At 34.9% G+C, this 18,816-nt stretch overlaps 2 protein-coding genes across 5 annotated transcripts; one reads left to right on the top strand and one right to left on the bottom strand.

The window, feature by feature from the left end:
• Nucleotides 1–1,234: 1,234 nt before the first annotated feature.
• Nucleotides 1,235–9,995, top strand: LOC109238025 (putative tRNA pseudouridine synthase Pus10). 2 transcript variants are annotated; one of them, XM_019404454.1, is made up of 15 exons: nucleotides 1,235–1,561; nucleotides 3,411–3,802; nucleotides 4,026–4,146; nucleotides 4,435–4,549; nucleotides 5,294–5,457; nucleotides 5,631–5,702; nucleotides 6,518–6,586; nucleotides 6,691–6,771; nucleotides 6,852–6,971; nucleotides 7,088–7,162; nucleotides 7,280–7,360; nucleotides 7,776–7,849; nucleotides 7,935–7,995; nucleotides 8,771–8,826; nucleotides 9,613–9,995. In XM_019404454.1, the coding sequence occupies exons 1-15, from the start codon at nucleotides 1,424–1,426 to the stop codon at nucleotides 9,695–9,697; spliced, it is 1,704 nt and encodes a 567-aa protein (XP_019259999.1). In that variant the 5' UTR covers nucleotides 1,235–1,423; the 3' UTR covers nucleotides 9,698–9,995. The 2 variants fall into 2 exon arrangements, with proteins under 2 accessions (XP_019259999.1, XP_019260000.1); XM_019404455.1 differs by having other exon boundaries at nucleotides 1,236–1,561; nucleotides 5,303–5,457.
• LOC109238024 (prolyl endopeptidase-like) lies at nucleotides 9,833–18,286 on the bottom strand. 3 transcript variants are annotated; one of them, XM_019404451.1, is made up of 12 exons: nucleotides 17,814–18,286; nucleotides 16,008–16,227; nucleotides 15,146–15,346; nucleotides 14,943–15,013; nucleotides 14,340–14,502; nucleotides 12,777–13,370; nucleotides 12,133–12,513; nucleotides 11,672–11,747; nucleotides 11,524–11,587; nucleotides 11,233–11,368; nucleotides 10,451–10,564; nucleotides 9,833–10,378 (listed from the first exon to the last, which is right to left on the bottom strand). In XM_019404451.1, the coding sequence occupies exons 1-12, from the start codon at nucleotides 17,924–17,926 to the stop codon at nucleotides 10,313–10,315; spliced, it is 2,199 nt and encodes a 732-aa protein (XP_019259996.1). In that variant the 5' UTR covers nucleotides 17,927–18,286; the 3' UTR covers nucleotides 9,833–10,312. The 3 variants fall into 3 exon arrangements, with proteins under 3 accessions (XP_019259996.1, XP_019259997.1, XP_019259998.1); XM_019404452.1 differs by having other exon boundaries at nucleotides 16,179–16,227; nucleotides 17,814–18,285; XM_019404453.1 differs by lacking the exon at nucleotides 16,008–16,227 and having other exon boundaries at nucleotides 17,814–17,892.
• Between the last annotated feature and the right edge of the window lie 530 nt (nucleotides 18,287–18,816).

The following is an 18,816-nucleotide window of genomic DNA, read 5'->3' on the forward strand; positions in this document are numbered from 1 at the left end:
CTCCTTTCTCTTTTTACTCATACTCCAATTCTTCCTCTTCATTTGAAACAATACTTAATAGTCAACACAGATAACGATAGCAAGACCAAAACAAGAAGAAAACAAATAATAAAATACAAATTTATTCTACCTAGTTAGTACTTACCATTATTCTAATATGATAAGTTCAATACATGTCGAAGAAAAATAAAAATAAAAAGAACATAGGGACATTTCTGGAATTGCATACTTAATATGCTTTCAAGGGATTGTACGTGCTAGCTTACGGCTTGTACACTCTTGATAAGATTGGTGGAAGTTTGGGCTCCACCTCAACTTACTGCAGCATTTTAAAACGGCAATTACTCAAGTGGGCCCCTCTTCGGTTGTTTCAATGTCACACTGGTACTGGGATTGATCCTGGTGGAAGCTTAAAATGCTTGGAACGAAGTTTAAAGACAACTATAGCAATTAAAAGGGCAAAGAAAAGACTTGTTATAAAATTTCATAATCAATAATTGAAGCTAAAATCACCCAGCTTTAGTATATATATCTCTATAATCATATAAAATTAACATTAAAATCCTTATTTCAGTAAACTATTTCCCTGAGTAAAATAGAGTCTGATTTGACGTAAAACCGAAGAACAAGAGTCCTCTTTTTCTACTTATTTCTGATGCAAATAGTTTTAATTAGGTTATATCCCCTTCCTTAAAAAATAAATGTCATTTTATTTAGTTAAAATATATTTGGCCAAAATAAATGTTGCTTTGGGAAATTAAAACGACATTAGTTATGTATTTTCAAATCTATTTTCATTCTAAGAGTACTTTGATATAACTTAATCAAATAAATCTTATAATTATTGTTTTATTTGATTTTTTTATTGAGCGTACAAAAAATTTAAAACAATATTTATTTTAGATGATTTAAGAATAACTTTAGTATCTTTTGAATATGAACTCGATCTAACTCTACCATACATATCTTTGCAGCTCCAATATTTAGGTTATAGTGTTATTGGGCCCATGCACAACATGGACTATCCCTTACTAGTATATATATATATATATATATATATATGGCATAACTAAAATTATAATCTATAAATAAATTTTATGAATAATAAAATAATTGTTGGATTCCCTAAACATAAGGGAAGATTATACTTTAGTGATAAAAATGCTCAAAAAATAGCTTTATGTCACATGTTCAGATCCTAGGAGTTACACTCTAATATGACTTATAATGTTTGATTAATAAGTTAATAATAAAGGGCAAAGTTATGAATGAACCAAAAGTTTAAGGAATATCAAAATTCAACAATTTCTGATACTAATACGAGAATTAAATTTGAAGCTTTGAAAAGAAAAGGGGAAAATAGTGCGATTTATTTATTTATTTGGTTCAAAGTAGTGAGCCGCCACTTTCCCTGATAAACAAGATGGCCGGTGAAGTTGCGGCGGAAGTTAACAGCGTCGAGGGAAACATGCAGTTGAGTGAGGAGCAGAAGCTACGTCTCCTCCGTGAAGCCGTTAATGAGCTGCCGGTAAACGCCGTTAAAGATTTATGGTCCATTGGGGTATGTATATATTTTCTCATTAAACGATTAATTTTCTTTCTTAGAAAAGAGTTGAACTTTCTTGTGTATGTTGTTGTTATCAATTAACTTGAGTGATAGTTTTTTTTTTGAATGTGTAATTTATTTCTAAGAAATAAAAACTTGAACTTTTTTTTTCATAATCGAAAAATGCCTGAGTACAGTTGGAAACAAAGTTAAAAACTTGAACCTTTTGTAGTATCCCGTAAATGGTCCTATGATTATTAATATTACTGTAATTCATTGAAACTATGAATTGTTTTGGAGAAGGGAAAGAAAAGGGGTCTTAGTAGTTTTAGCTTTAGAGTTAATTCGAGCTACAATAAGTTCTATCTGATGAGGCTCCCAATCAGGGGCGAATTTAGGGGACAAAAGGGGGTTCCAGACCCCCCCTCCGCTGGAAAATTGCACTGGACATATAAGGCAAAATGAGTTTTTTGCCTCTATATATTATATTCTGATTCCCCTTAACAAAGCCCAAAAGCATGGCTCAATGGTCAATGGGGTTCAAAGCCTTTGTGAGGTCGCTGGTTCAATTCCTATTGGCCACAGTCTCATTTATTTTTGTGAACTTTTTCTTTTTTGAATCCCCTTAGCGGAAATCCTGCCTCCGCCACTGCTCACAATATATGTTGATATTAATTCGAACAAGCATCAGTTTGATTTTACCTTCTAACATTAAATATAGGAGAGAGGTATTGGCGTAGTAAAGCGGGTATCTTTTTGAAGAAGTGTGGGAGATATTTCAAAGAGCTTCTTCGAGATTTAGCGAGCAGCTGAATTACTTGTAAATAAACTGGGGGTGAGGGGATTGACATGTCAAAACAAAATAAGAAGCTTTTATCTGAATCTTAATTTTCTTAGAAGAGTAGGTTGGGTATGAAATGTACCCAGGTTTTAGAAGGTGCATCCATACTTGCAGCCTTACTTCAAATCTCTATCGATAATGTTATATGACTTAGCACCTTTCATCTTCAATTGACAGAAAAATGAGAGCTGTTTGAGTACATTTGTTGAATTGGCAGAGAGGGAAATCTTACTACAGATTCACTCTTCATTATAACGGGAGGTTTCAAACACATTATCTTTTAATAAAATCCGCATCATCCTTCTGTTCACTTATTCACTGCATATCTTAGCTTCTGAAGGTGGGTTGACATAGTTGAGCATTGCACTTGCTGGAAAGATGAGAGGAGCAATCTGTGCTTTCACCTACATGATTATAAAAGCTTTTGAGAGAACTTTTTCTTAGGCTATTTTGCCCTCCTTTCCCTATCCACTGCAATCAATCCACGCTTCCACCAACACCTGCCCTAACCTCTTGCAATCTTGGGGTATTCAAGTACGTGGATTTTGAAGGTGCTACCATGTGGTTGGTGGAGAGGTTAGCGAGAATATTGAGGGTGAAAGTTAAATGATTGAATTCATTAATTTGTTTGTAAAAGAATAAAATGACTGAATTTTTTGAAGCTTAATATATTGGTGGACTAAAACCACGTCTACTGCAATTTATGATGCTATAAGTTTAGTAAAAGTATTTTGTTAAAGTAGGTTTCTGGTGAATTAAGTCCACTTTTTGTTATTTCAAAGCCACGTCAAAGCGGCTTGTTGCACTATTCTATACTTGAGGAACTTTCTTACTTTAGAGAAAGAAGTGAATAATTTTTTTGTTGGTAAAGAAGGAAGTGAATAATTGGCGAATAACTTGGGTATTGACTATCGTGGGTTATCAACCTCTAATTATTTTGTCTTGTCATTGGAGTAGAAGATGTTTTCTGTTAATTCTTAATCTAATGACTCATAATCTCTTTTGTTTTTTTGTTTGATTTAGGCATGCGTTCGATGCGTTTTTCGACTATTTGGACTTCACGAACTCATGTGTTCACATCCTTCACTCTCAATATCAAAGTGGTGTGATATCTTAGAAGATGTAATGAGAAAAGAAGATGTTGACACGGCTGATCAGCCCCAAAAAGATGGAGAACTTAGTAATAAGCAATTGCATCAAGAACCATTAAAGGAGACAAACTTTTGCACAATTTGCTTAGGCATTTTGCAATTTCTCTATAATGATGACAATGGAACTTTATTGAAAAAAGATAGTGCCAATGACTTTGCTTTAGTAATTGCTGAACTCCTAAAGCAACAACATCACCAAATTGATAGTTTTTCTCTTGAAGTCTCAGTACCTTCAGCTTTAGCAGAAACTGATCAAGCAGTCCGGTAAGATTCTAGAATCTCATGAATTTCTTGTCATCAATTTCATTCCCGTCGGGTAGGAGGGTCAGATCTCTCTCCAAATTCTGTATGCTAAGAGATATGACCGCATATTATGTTCTTTCTTTGATCTGAAGCTAGAACTTGGATGTTGTTGGTTTCCACCATTAACTTCCGTACATATATGTCTATCTAGTTTGAGTAACTGGTAAAATATTTCTGTTTTCAGGTTGTATATGAAAAATAGGTACCACCATGAACTTTGGTTCCAAGAAAAGGCTGAATGTCAATTCATTTCTACAAAAGACATCTTGAAATCGTTAGTGATAAATCCATTACAAAGATTGTTGGTAATGAAATCTTCTTATCTAATCTCTTTTGCACCCGTACAGTATTATCAATATTTTGAAACTATTGCGGGATTTGAATAACGTTGGTACTAATTTTTAGTTTTCGTTGTGTGAATATATATGGTATAAGAAACCTTGAAATTGAGAAAATAGATAGGGGACAAACGTGCTAACTGAAATGTGCCGGGCTGGGTGTCAAATATACATACTCCTGTAACTACAACAACATACCCAGTGTTACTCCTGTAAAATAAATGATATATATGTAAGTGGTTTAATGTTCTGCAGGGTGTAAAATCTAGTCAAAGTTCTTTTCGCGTTCGCTTAACATACTCACATTCTGATGCATTAACAAGGGATGGTGTTCAGGAAAGGGCTGGAGGAAATAAGAGGAGGAAAACAGGCATGTTATCTTGTCAAATTTCTCCTTTTCCTATTTGAGAGATTTAAGTTTCTGTACTTATTACCTTACCTGCTGTCTTCTCATTACTGTGTCTCACGAATTGAGACACTACCCGAACGGTGATAGTTGTCTTGTGGGCAGGTAGGGATAGATAAACATGCATTCTTCATTTTTCTTTGTTTTGACGAACAATGTGTAGTTTCCATGTTTTCCTCTTGTAAATGAACTTCTGATGTTTTGACCGTTTACTCTTTGAAATTTTCGCTAAAAAATCTCCTGTTGAGCTTCTTCCAATTTTTTCCCTTGCATATGTTAAGTACCTCCAGCGGTGTCATCCTTTCATATTCATACTTTTATTTCATATGCTGTTAAGTGGAGACAGGTTAGAAAGATCATCGATATGTTCCTACTTCCAAGATTGTGATATTTTAGTTAAATCGTCATTTAAGGATCTTGCTCGATTCACTATTAGGCGATGTATGACTCGAGTATCAATTTCAAAGGAAGTACCTTTAAAACAAAAGGAAAATAGAATCACATGAATTGTGGCTTCTATGCTCCTGCATTTGCTTGTTGGATCAAATAGCTAAGTGGAAGAAGTATTCTCTCAGTAATTTTCATTTTTTGATGATCTGCGCGAAGTCGCTAACACAAACTCCATTCTGTGCTCCATAATATTGTTGGATCAAATGTCTTCTCGCAGTTAATTTGGGAGCAATAGAAAGTATAACTGATTGTTGACAGACAAAGCAGGTTTCAGTGGTGACCTCAAGACAACTAAGGAATCTGTTACTCCCCATGTTGAGTCTTTTGATAATCATATTGGTGATGGAGATGGACTGACGAAAGTTTGTCCCAAGGACTCCCAAGATCTCAGTTGTAATTACTTAATGGCTCAGTTAAATAAGGTACTGTGTCCAGTTATAGTCAGTTGGTTGGTTCTTGGACTTTCATTTATTTTTCTGCACTCCATATTAATGCAGCTACTGTCTAAACAATATAACTTTTTACTCCATTTGAAGTATATTCGATGTGCATGTTTTTCTATTATTTATATAGTGGGAATTTTCTGCATTTACAGGTCAGTAAGCCATGTTGTCTGACCATTCATTGCTGTAGAAGCCCTATATTTATTGGAGGAAGATATCTCAAGGTATAAATTCAACCTGAAAAGCGTGTTATAAATAAACTTATCTGCAGAAACCCATGAATAAGCACCAATGTTTGTTTGTCATCATTGAATTCTGAGTTCCGCATCCAATTTAGGTTTTTGACTCCCAAAATGTTATTGCCAATGCTTATGCTGCATTTTGTTCTCCAAAAAGGAGGAAGAAGACTTGATCGAGAAGGATGCAAAATGTTGTGGAGAAGTTAAATCATTCTTTGTGAAGGATTGTTATAGGATGAATGTAGATTTAGGATAGGTGTTTGAGAAAGTTTTACTGTCAGTAAAACCCTATATCCTTTGACTATTAACTTCAATTAATTTTTGTACGCTAAACATTGTAAACCAATAGTTTGCTCGTGTACCAACACCTTAGAGCACTGAGTAGAGTAGCTCAAGACTTTTGAAACCCTTGGAAATCGGGTGGCTTTGACACTATAAAAGGATGTAAGCATCCAACCCAAAACCTGAGATAAATAGAGTGATGCAAAACATTTATTATCCCTTTATATGCCATTATATAACTCATCAGGCTACCATTATATAACTTATCAGGCTACCAATATTTATGGGTCTGTCAGAATCTAACTTATCAGGCTACCATTAGAGATCTAGGTTATAATTAGTCATCTGAGCTCATTTTATATCTGTTCCTGAGAAGGCTTATTTCTATACTTATGAATTCGGCTTCTTGCCCGTTATCATCAAGATTTATCTTTGATCAACGCTTCTTAGTTCCATAGTCCATTTTAAAAGCTGCCTTGACGGAATATTGTCCAACTGAGAATGTACATTTACTGCAGTATTCAAGAAATGTCAGCCAGACGCGCTGGGTTATCGATGATGAAAGAATGGGAGAAGCATCTGTTGAGGTATATCACCCTATTTCATAGTTGTAATTTCTATTGTTTGAAGTTACTGTGATTCTGTGAATAAATGGTTATGCATGTTAACCCTTCTTTGAATGTTCTCTTAGGAAATAGTAGGCGGGGCCATCCTTCCTATCTTCCAGGGCAACAACTATAAGTTTCATGCTGCCGGTAGGGAGGACATTGATGTAAGAAAGATCTGGTTTCTGACAGACCCATAATTATTGGTTGATTGTTGATCCTCTAGTCTCAACACTACCTTTCTCAGGTCCGGATGCTGGGTACAGGCCGTCCGTTTCTGGTGGAGATACAAAATGCACGCCAAGTCCCTTCTGAAGTGCTCATAAAAGAGATAGAGAGGAAAATTAATAGTGTAGAAAGTCGATTGGTGAGTTAGTTAATACTTCTAACCCTCCTTTGATAACTTAAATGGGTGTGGAGCACATAGCACTTCGTCATTTGCCAATACATATATAAGACAGTCTTTACATATTTTGCACGTAGGTCAGAGTTAAAAATCTTAGAGCTGTAGGTAGTCAAGGGTGGGACCTCATGCGTGAAGGAGAGGCGGAAAAGCAGGTAAGTTTCTGATTATTTAAGCTAGTACTAGTTGTATTTACCAGCAGCTCTCTGCTGAATAACTTATTTATCTCCCATCCCATTTTTTCCTAAGGTCTTTTTTTCCATCCAATACAGAAGCAGTACACTGCATTGGTTTGGATTTCTCGTCCTGTCAGCGACGAAGATTTGCAAACAATATCATCACTGAAGGAGTTGGTGAGTGGTTCTCTATTTGCATTAATGGAAAGAAGAAAAAAATCCTAATTGTTTGTGAAATTTAAGATAAACGTATCAGCAATATATTGTCTTCTAAAAAAGGAGTTATCAGGAATATATTGAAATAAACAACTAAGACCAAGATTACCTTTGGCGTATGATATTGGAAACAAAGTGTGCATTCGTTTTGCTTAGTTGGGAAAACACATTTTATATTCTCATAGAGCACTAGCTTTTATTAAATGTTGGAGCCCCCGACATGATTGTTCATGTATCATACATTCATACCCTCTCCTTTCCAAAAGTTGGGTAGCATCAAGTTTGATTTTGAGTGTAATTTGATAATTTGTTAAGGGCTGATCATCCACCTTCTTATGTTTCATTTTCTCTCTCCTTTTTTTTCTCGGGGCTTCAGAAAGTTGCTCAAAGAACACCTATAAGGGTTCTCCATCGCCGAAGTCCATTGGAGAGGGAGAAAATTATACATTGGTATGAACGATTTCTAGCAACCGACTTAACAGCTATGGGCTTTACTTGTATATCAATCCCTGACTAGTGTTGTTTCTTGTGTCAGGATGAAAGTGGAGAGGATCTCTGGAAGCTCACAATATCTTCTACTGCATCTGTGTACTCAGGTAAGCTAATCACTACCTATCTCAAATTTCTTTAGTTGTCAAATTGTTATTCTTTGATATTGGAAAGAAAATGCATAATAGTATGTCAAGTTATTAAAGAATGATGTCACACAAAGAGAAGGAAATTGTCACTGCCCCCATTTCAAATTGTAACTATTATTCACTTCGTAAAATAGTCTAGACCATTTAAGATAATTGGTCCACTATTGTTGGCTTTAAATTTTAAGTTGTATAAATTTGGAGTCAGGAAGTATAAAAGTGGTCTTAGTGTTTTTTGTTTTTGAAAAGTTTAGGAGTTAGAAATTATTTGATCTCCGAGAAGAGTAAGCATGATGTTCAATCTGAAATAGAAGTGAATGTCAGTATTTTCCAAAATAAGTTATATATGCAAATACTTCTGTCTTTACAATTGACAAAGCTCTTCTTTTTCCCTTGCGTTCTCGTAAAAGATGCCAGAGTGGAAGTTTTGGGAGCCTCTTCTTTTACCATCAAATCTCTCTCTCTCTCTCTCTCTCTCTCTCTCTCTCTCTCTCTCTCTCTCTCTCTCTCTCTCTGTACATGTATGTGTGTGTATGTGTGTATTGTGTGTATGTATATACTTGTTTATGTCTCCTTTGACCTTCAAACTTGGATTGTTCCAAGGCTTGGGGTTCCTTAACCTCTTGTGACTCTTTTTATGGAGTCATTTCTGTAATGAATGATGTGCCTAAGCGCTAAAGAGTTCTTTCATAATTGTTGTAAAAAAGCATAATGCAGTGGTAGCTGTCTTTTACAGGCTGGGACATATATCAAGGAATTTGTTCATGGGGATTTTGGTCGCACCCAGCCCAGGTATAAAGTGGTTATTTACGTCTTATCCATTTGGTTTAATGTTGTGCTTTTCCCTTTACCATTATATGGTTGCTATTAGCCGTCTTGCTTTATTCTAATCGTTAAATGCTTCCCCAGAAATAATGTACTGTGAGGGGCCACAGTGTGACCATAGAGAGGATTATGATCTGCTGAAAATTATTATGAGGAAATTATCAGGGATACCAAATGTGCAGACTCATTTAGCAAGTATTAGGCACTCTTTCTGCATTGGTAGTACGATCAAACTCAATAATTTTCTTAATAGGTTCAAACTCAATAATATTTTTACTACACACACTTATAAAAAAAAGGGTTAGGTTGCTACATATAAAACCGAAACACACTCTCCTTCGATGGGGATGAGTTCCTGGAAAATTGAGCCAAACCATTGGACCAATATATCCTTCCACTACCCAATAATGAGTTAAACATGTCTGTTTGATAGGGGTAGCATAAATGGACTGTGGCAGCTCAGTAGAAGCTGGAATAGTTCACCATTTAGCTATAATCTTCTACTTTATGTGCAACATTTATAGTTAGTTACAGAGTTGTGGATAAATCACTGCAAGGCCAACTCCAGAAACTTCTAATTTCATGGTCTATAGCTGATATTTGAATTGTTATACGGATTTGGATGAGGAGCCTGGTGCTGTTTGTGTCAACAATAAGAGATTTAATTCAGTCCGAGACATATTGTATTGTGCTCTGTTGATCTAATTATCAGCTTTTCAACCATAAATTTACAAATCTTTTTGTGTGCTGCAGTGTTGGTTCAATTCTTGGTTGCAGAACAGAGATATTGCAACTCGATGTTACAGACGTGAAAATGGACTGCTTTCAGGCAGACTGAGAAGACTATAATTCTAGTGGATCCAGGGACTTTCATTTGAACATGATTTTACAACCTCCTTTGGTGCAACCTGTTGTATGCGTCATAGGATGAAATTTTGTAGTACTATTTAATAAGTTAAGAGGAAAAATGTAATTCTGCAAATCAGTTGATCTTAAATGCTGTCTTCCAAATTTAACAATTCTTCGTCCAAAAAAAAGGGAAGGGTAATATGCAAATATACCAATTTCCCTTTCATAGGAATATTATCTGTAGTGAGATCACTGTTGCATATTATACATCAGTATTTTGGAGCGCATCATCAACCAAAAGGCTTATTGCGCTTACCAGTTTTATACACAGGAAAGAAACTATATCTGTCGCTGTCCAAAATGAAAAGTTGTACATCTTGTTAAAATTCTTCCCCGTGCACCCTCGTATTAAAAGAATTCCTAACTTGTTTGGGACTGAGACCTAGTTATTACATTGTTTATTGAAACTTTTATTTATCTCGAGAACTCTGCTTTTGCGAGTAGATTCCTTTATTTGGAAATGAAGTACCAACTGTGAGGACCACAAAATGCGACTAGCTCATTCTTCCACCATTTTCCTTATGATGGCTTATACCAAAATCATCTACTCAAACCAAGAAGCACCTAACTCCTTAGCCATGAATGCATACCTGTCTGCAGCTTCATCAATCTGCGTTGCAGGTATTAGAGTTTAATAGTCTGAACCAAATGCAAAAGAAACGATTACTGGTCAGAAGCTTACAAGTTTTTGTGTTGGACGTCCACATCCATGACCAGCCTTGCATTCGATCCTACCAATGATGGGGTTGGTCTGTGGACTTTTCTCCACGCTAGTGCACAGGACATATTGCATAGTCTGAAGAACATTTCACAATAAATTTAAGTTAGATACACTGACAGTGTAGGATATTTGATATGATCGGTGTAATTGTGTGTTTACTTTGGGACTACGGGACGGTATCCCGGGAGATCCCCTTGCTTGTTTACTTTGGGACTACGGATCGGTATTCCGGGAGATCCCCTGCACATTTATATTTGGGACTACGGGACGGTATCCCGGGAGATCCCCTGTACTGGCTATTTACTTTTGGAATACGGGACGGTTTGTCATAACATGTTACTAACCATTCAACTTAGACTATCAATCTATGCTTATTAAATAGAGTTATCTAAAGTTGCCTCTTAAGTGACCTGACAGCATAAATACTTTTTACAAAATCATGCATGAAACTTAAACTCCATCGGAATTAGCAGAAGGCTTCAACAAAAACAACAACAACAAACCCAGTGAATCCACAAGTGGGGTCTGGGGAGGGTAGTGGATAGGCAAACCTTTACCCCTATCTTATGAAGGTAGAGAGGCTGTTTCTGGGAGACCCTCAACTCAAGAACAGTAAAGACAATGGACAAACAATAGCAACAACAAGGTAATAAGACAATGGAAGCAAATGAAACGACGAGTAATAACAGAGATCTAGGGATACGTTCATTTAAAGAAAATGATTTGGGTAACTAGTAACTTACAGCCAACAGTTTCAACGAGTGCAATGGAACCACTCGATCATCATGATCTGCTGTCAATAACATGATTGAAGGATACTGATATGCTTTAATAGCAAATTGTTCCCATGGCCTCCTCACATTATGGAGTGGTGAATACCTTAAGACAAAATTTATATATAAGATCAGTAAATTCAATGTCCCAAGTTACACTGAAATACATAAATAAAGCAATTAGTTGTGGTTATCATTTAAGTGATGATAGTGTAAAAGAATGGAAGTTAAACTCTTTTTAATAAGCGTTCAAGAACTCACTTGATTAGCCATTGAAACTCTTCCTCCTTTTCTGAACAGCCAAAATCAGAGGTCCATGCATGGCCTAATGAGAAGGAAAAATAAATTGTAAAATACAGAATTAACCAACAACTAAAATAGCAAAATAACTGTATAAAAAAATACTCACCTATAGTGAACTTGTGAAATCTAAGCATATCCATAACACCAACATGAGCAAGAGCACATCCAAATAGATCAGGTCTCTGCATTTATGAAGCTCCCACGGTTAACACTAAAGGGCAACCCGGTGCATTAAGCTCCCGCTATGCGCGGGGTCTGGGAAAGAGCCAGACCACAAGGGTCTATTGTACGCAGCCTTACCTTGCATTTCTGCAAGAGGCTGTTTCCACAGCTCGAACCCGTGACCTCCTGGTCACATGGCAGCAACTTTACTAGTTATGTCAAGGCTCCCTTCTCCCACGGTTAACACTAATAGAGTAAAAGTTTTTTATGCTACCAGGTCATTTAAAAGGTAATTACAGATAACACGAGCAATAATTCAAGTAAACTTCTGTAATTGGTTGAGGTTGAGTTTGCGTTGATAGTGTAAGCATTTCATTATACTGTCAGTATATATAAGTTAAGTACCTGATTTACGCAAGCTCCAACAAGAAGCCCACCATTACTTCCACCTTCAATACATAATTTATGGGGCTGTGTATAACCACAAGTTACAAGATACTCAGCAGCAGAAATAAAATCATCAAAGCAATTTTGCTTTCTGGAAAGAGCACCAGCTTTATACCATTCTTCTCCATATTCTCCACCACCACGAATATTTGCTATGCAAAAAACTACACCTAAATGCTTTGCGAGCACAACTCGAGCAGCAGAAAAAGATGGTGTAAGACTAACATTGAATCCTCCATATCCGAATAATAAACAAGGGTTGGATCCATCTAAAGAAATATTCTTTCTAGAAACTATGAACATAGGTATTTTGACACCATCTTTACTCGGCACGAAAACCTGAAAATCGTCACAAAATAATTGGTCAAAAGAAGTCTAGATGATCAAAACTAATCAAAACCATGAGTGAAAAGACAAGTTTTAGGGTGTGTTTGGCAGAGGCGGACCCAGAACTTTTACGTGACGGAGGCACCATTATCTTTTTTATCAGGGCCCCTTATAGTACCCTTATAGTCTATTAGTGTTCAGGGTACCAACTTATTTATATTATTATATTTTCAGAAATACACATATACATATACATATACAAAAACTTCATTTACCTGATTAACTTGGAATTCTGTCCGATCAAAGCCAGGGACAACGATTTCTCGAAATACTTTAAGATCAGGAACTTCACCCTTTAGATTACACTCATATATTAATCCAGGGATCAAGAAGTTCATAAATCGAATAAAAACTGAATTATCTTTGCGACGAGCTGAAACTCCTGATACTCTGCCAATATCAATAGGTAAATGATGAAGCAGAACTCCTGTTTCTAAATCTCTCAACTGCAGAACATTTTTCACATCTCTCAAATAACTCACAATAAGTTGATTTCCATTAACAGCAACAGCTGATTGAAGCACATCCTTTTCATCCTCGTCGATAATATCAAACCAAAAATCAGGCTTTTGTACATCAACTCTGACTAATTTGTACTTTGGAGCATTTTTATTAGTTAGAAAAGTGAAAATGGAGTCGTTATGTGCAACATAATCGTAAGATGCATCAAAATGGTCGACAAGCATGTTAAAAGGAAACGCGTCGCTTCTTCCTTTATAACCTTCAATTCCATTAGGCAGTGTAGATAAGTCACAGTAATGTAATTTGTTGACAGTATCACAGTTCCGAAAAGTATATAGGATAACATACTGCAAAAGAAAACAGAAAATCTAATTTAAGCAAAAAGGAATATTAATCAAATCATAATCTAAGTTGTTCTTATTGTTATTGTTTTGACCTTTTCTTCAGTGTTCAGGTTCCTAACTTTATGGTTAGTTTTAGATTTGAATAAATTCTCCTTAATTAAAGGAGTAGTCTCAGAAAGTTTGTTTCACTTGACTTGTATTTAAATGGTGTTTCTGATTCAATAAAAATTGTCTGGTTCATTCACTCTATACATTTGTGGCTCTTTTAATGGCAGCAAAACCCCACATAAAGAACCTATTTCAAGTCCCAGAACAATAATCCGATATCATCAAAGTCAACCCCCGGTCAAACTTCACAACTTCCGATTAAACTCAGTGAAAGTCACAACTTCCATAGGGAAAGCACAATTGTCCATGCTCATGCGTGGCAACGACCTCTAAGGTCATCTAAATGGATCTATTCTGCTCCTTCTCGCATCTATATCCAGAAATAACTCCGCAGTCAATTCTAATTGACTGTAAAGTTATTTCCAAACGGATTGTTGCGAGACGGAGCAGGAATATATATGCCCATTCAGATGACCATAGAGATCGTGGCTATGCATGAGCATGAAGAATTGTGCCTTTGTAGATGGTGAAGATGTAACTTCTATGTGTTTAATTGGAAGTTGTGAAGCAGGGTTAAACTAGACTACTCCTATTTTGTTGGTCACGCACCACACAACCGGAGGCGAATTCAGGATTTAAACTATATGTGTTCAACATGTGAGGTATTTAGCATTATATTGAACCCATTATATCTTAAAAGTTATGAGTTCATATCTACTATTTATTGCAATGTTAGTGAATTTTTATTCGTAAATTCATACTCCTCGTTGAAAGTACTGTGTTCAGATGAATCCGGTACGTACTATCAAGCTACATTTGCCCTTGCACACAATCATGCAACAATTAGGATTAGCAAGTAATTACCTTTCCATCTTCAGTAACTGAAGCCATATGTCTATGCTTTGGATTTTCTGCATCTTTCCAACACAAAATATCATCAGATTGATCAGTACCCAACCTATGGTAATACACTTGGTGGTGCAAATTTACATTTGTCTCTCTCCCTACGTCCAAATTTTCCCCGTTCCTAAGAAGCAAGAATCTTCAAACTTTAGAATTAATCATATAAAAACATAGTCTTAATGGGTTTTGAAAATGATTTGGAACGAACAATTAATACTAAGGGCAAAACAGAAAAAATAAATTATTTTTCTCTTGATATGCAAAAAGCGACAAGTAAAAATGAGAATTTATTTTTAGAATACTTGACAACTAAAAGTGAACGGAGGTAGTATAAGGTAGCCATATTTCTATTTTGATCATTTCCTAACGGACATAGTTTACATATTCTAATACTGACATGTTATCGAAAACTTTTTATACTATCAGGTCATTTATAAGGAACATGGCATAACTATCGATAATTGTTGGATTAAAATATACTGATACTGTAAAATTTTCATTATATTGTCAATGGATACAAGTCAAATCCTTAAGAAAAATACAGCTTTAATTATTAATACTCACTTTGGAGCTGGATAACGGCTGTAGAAAAATCCTTTACTATCTCGAGTCCAGCTAACATTTGAGAACTTAACCTACGAGGAAGCCAACACATGATACAAAAAGAGAACACAATTACAACCATAATAACTAAATTCATTTCTAAGCATCTAATAAATAATATTTCAACATAGTAAAATAATTAATTTATGTTTTCATGAACTTACCCAAGAAATTGTATCAGGTTCATCGCACTTATCCTGCACCCTCATAACTTTAATTGTCACCCAATCACTGCCACTTGAACTAATACCATATGCCAAATACTTAGCATCCTTACTAATTGTACATATACTTAATGCAATTGTTCCATCCTCACTAAATGTGTTTGGATCAAGCAATAACTCTGGCTTTCCATCCAAACTATCCTAAAATCACCAATAATACGCTAACATTAGAGGCGGAGCCATAATCTCAAGTTGACAAGTTTAATTTATAGCTTATGGATTTTAGAATGCTGACTTCGAGTGCTTATAACTTGATTCTAAATTTAATATTTGTATATATAAATATGCAGTCAAACCTCTCTATAACAGCCTCATTTGTTCCGAAATTTTTTGGCTGCTATAGTGAAGCGCTGTTATAGAGGACAAATATTATAACATAATATAATATTCGGTTTCGAGGATAACTCGGCTTTTATAGTGAATGACTATTATATAAGGATGCTGTTATAGAGAGGTCTGACTATATATATAAATGAATTTCTTACCATAAATATACTATTTGAGCAAAAGTCGGCTGAACCCGTAGTCGGGCTTCTAGCTCTGCCCCTTGCTAACAATATTGAAAAATAATTTTACATTGTTAATTAACATATTTTAATATGTTGTAGTTGGGTAACTTACTTTATTTTTCAGGTTATGAAAGTTATATGTAAGCTATTTTTTAGGTGATCCTATAATGTAAGTATTTTTTTCATTGTCAATATGTAAAAGTTAATTTCATAGTAAAACTTAATCCATACTAATAAGATTAGTGAAAATAACGAAAAGGACCCAAAAAAAAAAAAATCATGTCTTTGCGAACCTGAACGTAAAGGACTTTTTGAGGTTGAAGGCCAGAATTGTGAAAGTAGAAGTACTTATCACCTGCCCTAAAAGGAACTTCATACTTAGGAAAATCGAACAATTTCGTCAGTTTTTCCCTTAGTTTTTCTCTTGTTTCGCAAGTTTTGAGCACTGAGTCAGTCAAAGTCACCTGCTTTTCAACGAAATCTTTTGTCTCGTCTGAGTCTGGATCCTCCAGCCTAAAACAACGTTCAAAACACAAAATAATGAATCCATAATTCCTTTTCAGTTGCTCCCTCCGGTCCAAAATAAGTGATTTTTTGGATGTTTTCACACAGATTAAGAGGGTGTTTGGCTAAGCTTATAAGCTGGTAAAACTGGCTTATAAGCACTTTTTGGCTTATCTACGTGTTTGATAAAATTAAAAGTGCTTATAAGCCAAAAATAACCCAAAAGCCATAAGTTGGTCTCCCCCAACCTATCAAATTTCAGCTTATAAGCACTTTAGGTTTGACCAAAATATTTACTATTCTATCCCTAAAATACTTCTTTTTAAAACAACCTCTTTGTATACCCAATTTTTTAGCTGCTTATTATTAATTTCAACACTTTTATCCAAACATGTAACTGCTTATTTTTTAAATCAGCTTCAGCACTTAAAAGTGCTTTTCAGCACATATGCTTATCAGCTACTCTAAATCAGCTAAGCCAAACGGGCTCTAAGAAATTCACCTTTTAGCATTAATTAGTAATGGAATTGACCATATTAACCTTTACTATCTCTTATAAACACTCCTAACACATATTCCAACACTATTTACTCCAAGGACAATGTAGGAAAAAAATAATTAATTCATTCTTGAAATATGAAAAAATCACTTATTTTGGACCACAAAAAAAGGGCAAAAAATCACTTATTTTGGACCGGAGGGAGTAACGTTCTATAGTATTAATTGCTATAGGTGATTAATGGTAAATATTTTAATAAGCGTTAATTGATAATCTGGTAATAAAGATATAATTAATCACCTGCAATCACAAGTTACAATTCATTGATACTGTACAAAAATGGTCTTTTCACAATCTATACAAACTCAGTGTATGTAACTTAAATCCATATGAGAATTGAATAGAATGTCATTTACAACTTGTTTGGATGGTTGTTACCCATTGTACTGTATCGTATTGTTACTTTAAATACGATGTTTGTTTTGATTGTTACTTAAATTTTATTAATCGTGTCGTTAAATCCGTCGTTACATAACGACGAAATGTGCCACTTTATGTAACGACCGGTTTTTATGTGATCGCGTCGTTACCTTGTCTTTTTCTTCAATCTCACCCTTTATTATTATTAAATAATTTTATTTTATCATTTACCCTGCCTTTTTATATAGTAATTTTACCCTGTATCATAATTTTTCTTTATAATATTACAAGTTTATGCTTCATATTGCTGGTGCATGATATCATGAAACGATGGCAATCGACACAATCTATCCAAACATTGTTTTTATCAAATGATACAGTACAATACAATACAGTACGATACGATACGTTATGAAACGATGCGTAACAACCATCCAAACAAGCAGTTAGAGTATGCATATTGAGATAACTTATAAAGCTCTTTTCTCCAAAGTTATACTCCTATTAACTAAACATGAAATTCAAGAACATAGCCTTAAAACTTGTGGCTGAAAGAGCACGTTACTAATGATAAAATCGAAAATTTAAAGTTATAAAGAGTTTCAAAATATAAAAAATTATCATTCATTCTAGAAACAGACTAAAAATAAAAGAGTATCATACAAAATGGACGTACCATCTATAAGGATCAGGAATGTTGACACCATGATAATTATCAAAGACAGATTCATCACGGCGAGCTAATGGGTATGTCCAGTTGGGCTCGTCGAGGGCCGGAAGCGAACCCATTCTTGACAGAAGAAGAAGAACAACAACAACAATAACCAAAAACTGTTGCTTAACGTGAATCAAAAGGTTGTTGTTTTGGAGTGTTTGACGTAGAAACAAGGTTGCTTATTAGACCAGTAAAATATAAGATAGAATAAAAGAGAAGCGTCAAGTATTAATGGGAACCAGAATATGCATATTTTTGGAGCAGAGAGGAGAAAAAGGAAATGGCGTGAATTGATGAACAAATGAGAACACCATGGGGAAGATTTCGTAGTTTGAATGGTTTGTTTTGGGGCTTAGATATGTAAAATACGCTAGGAATGTAATAAACAAGTGAGAAAAGTGTTGTCATTTTGTAAATTATGTCGCCATATACTTTGGGATACCCATCTTCATCAGAATCTTTCAATATCGTATGGAAATTTATATATCATGGAAAAAACAAATGTCGGTTGAATTCGTTGAATGGTGCTATCTTATTTGTCTTGGTCAATTTTAATGATTTATATAGATAAGGTTATGAGGAAGTGGTAAATAATATTTCATCCGTTTTAATTTACGTGAACCTGTTTGATTGGGTACGGAGTTTAAGAAAAAATGAAGACTTTTTTAAATTTGTGGTCCTAAACAAGTTAAATAGGGGCCCAGAGTATTTGTGTGGTTAATATAAAATTTTCTCATTAAGGGTAGAATTGTAAGTTTACGCTAAATTATTTTCAAATTTAGAAAGGGGTCATTCTTTTTGGAACAGACCAAAAAGGAAATAGGTTCACATAAATTGGAACGGAGGAAATATTTTATTCTTAACAAAATCTCGAATTCAGATTATAGAGTTGCGTTGTTAGGAATTACTTTACTCTTAATATGAAATTTTTCGACGCAAAACTAAATTTAATCAGACCATGATA

Source organism: Nicotiana attenuata, unplaced genomic scaffold, assembly GCF_001879085.1.
Source record: "Nicotiana attenuata strain UT unplaced genomic scaffold, NIATTr2, whole genome shotgun sequence".
Taxonomy (NCBI): Eukaryota; Viridiplantae; Streptophyta; class Magnoliopsida; order Solanales; family Solanaceae; genus Nicotiana; species Nicotiana attenuata.

What these genes read in the sequence shown, in the direction of transcription:
- LOC109238025 (XM_019404454.1), top strand. Translation starts at nt 1,424, where the DNA reads ATGGCCGGTGAAGTTGCGGCGGAAGTTAACAGCGTCGAGGGAAACATG. An exon ending in CCGGTAGGGAGGACATTGAT is followed by an intron (nt 6,772 to 6,851) that starts GTAAGAAAGATC and finishes TACCTTTCTCAG; the next exon opens with GTCCGGATGCTGGGTACAGG. An exon ending in ATAGTGTAGAAAGTCGATTG is followed by an intron (nt 6,972 to 7,087) that starts GTGAGTTAGTTA and finishes TTTTGCACGTAG; the next exon opens with GTCAGAGTTAAAAATCTTAG.
- LOC109238024 (XM_019404451.1), bottom strand. Translation starts at nt 17,926, where the DNA reads ATGGGTTCGCTTCCGGCCCTCGACGAGCCCAACTGGACATACCCATTA. An exon ending in AAAAAGTCCTTTACGTTCAG is followed by an intron (nt 15,347 to 16,007) that starts GTTCGCAAAGAC and finishes TGGTGATTTTAG; the next exon opens with GATAGTTTGGATGGAAAGCC. An exon ending in ATTTCACAAGTTCACTATAG is followed by an intron (nt 11,588 to 11,671) that starts GTGAGTATTTTT and finishes CCTTCTCATTAG; the next exon opens with GCCATGCATGGACCTCTGAT.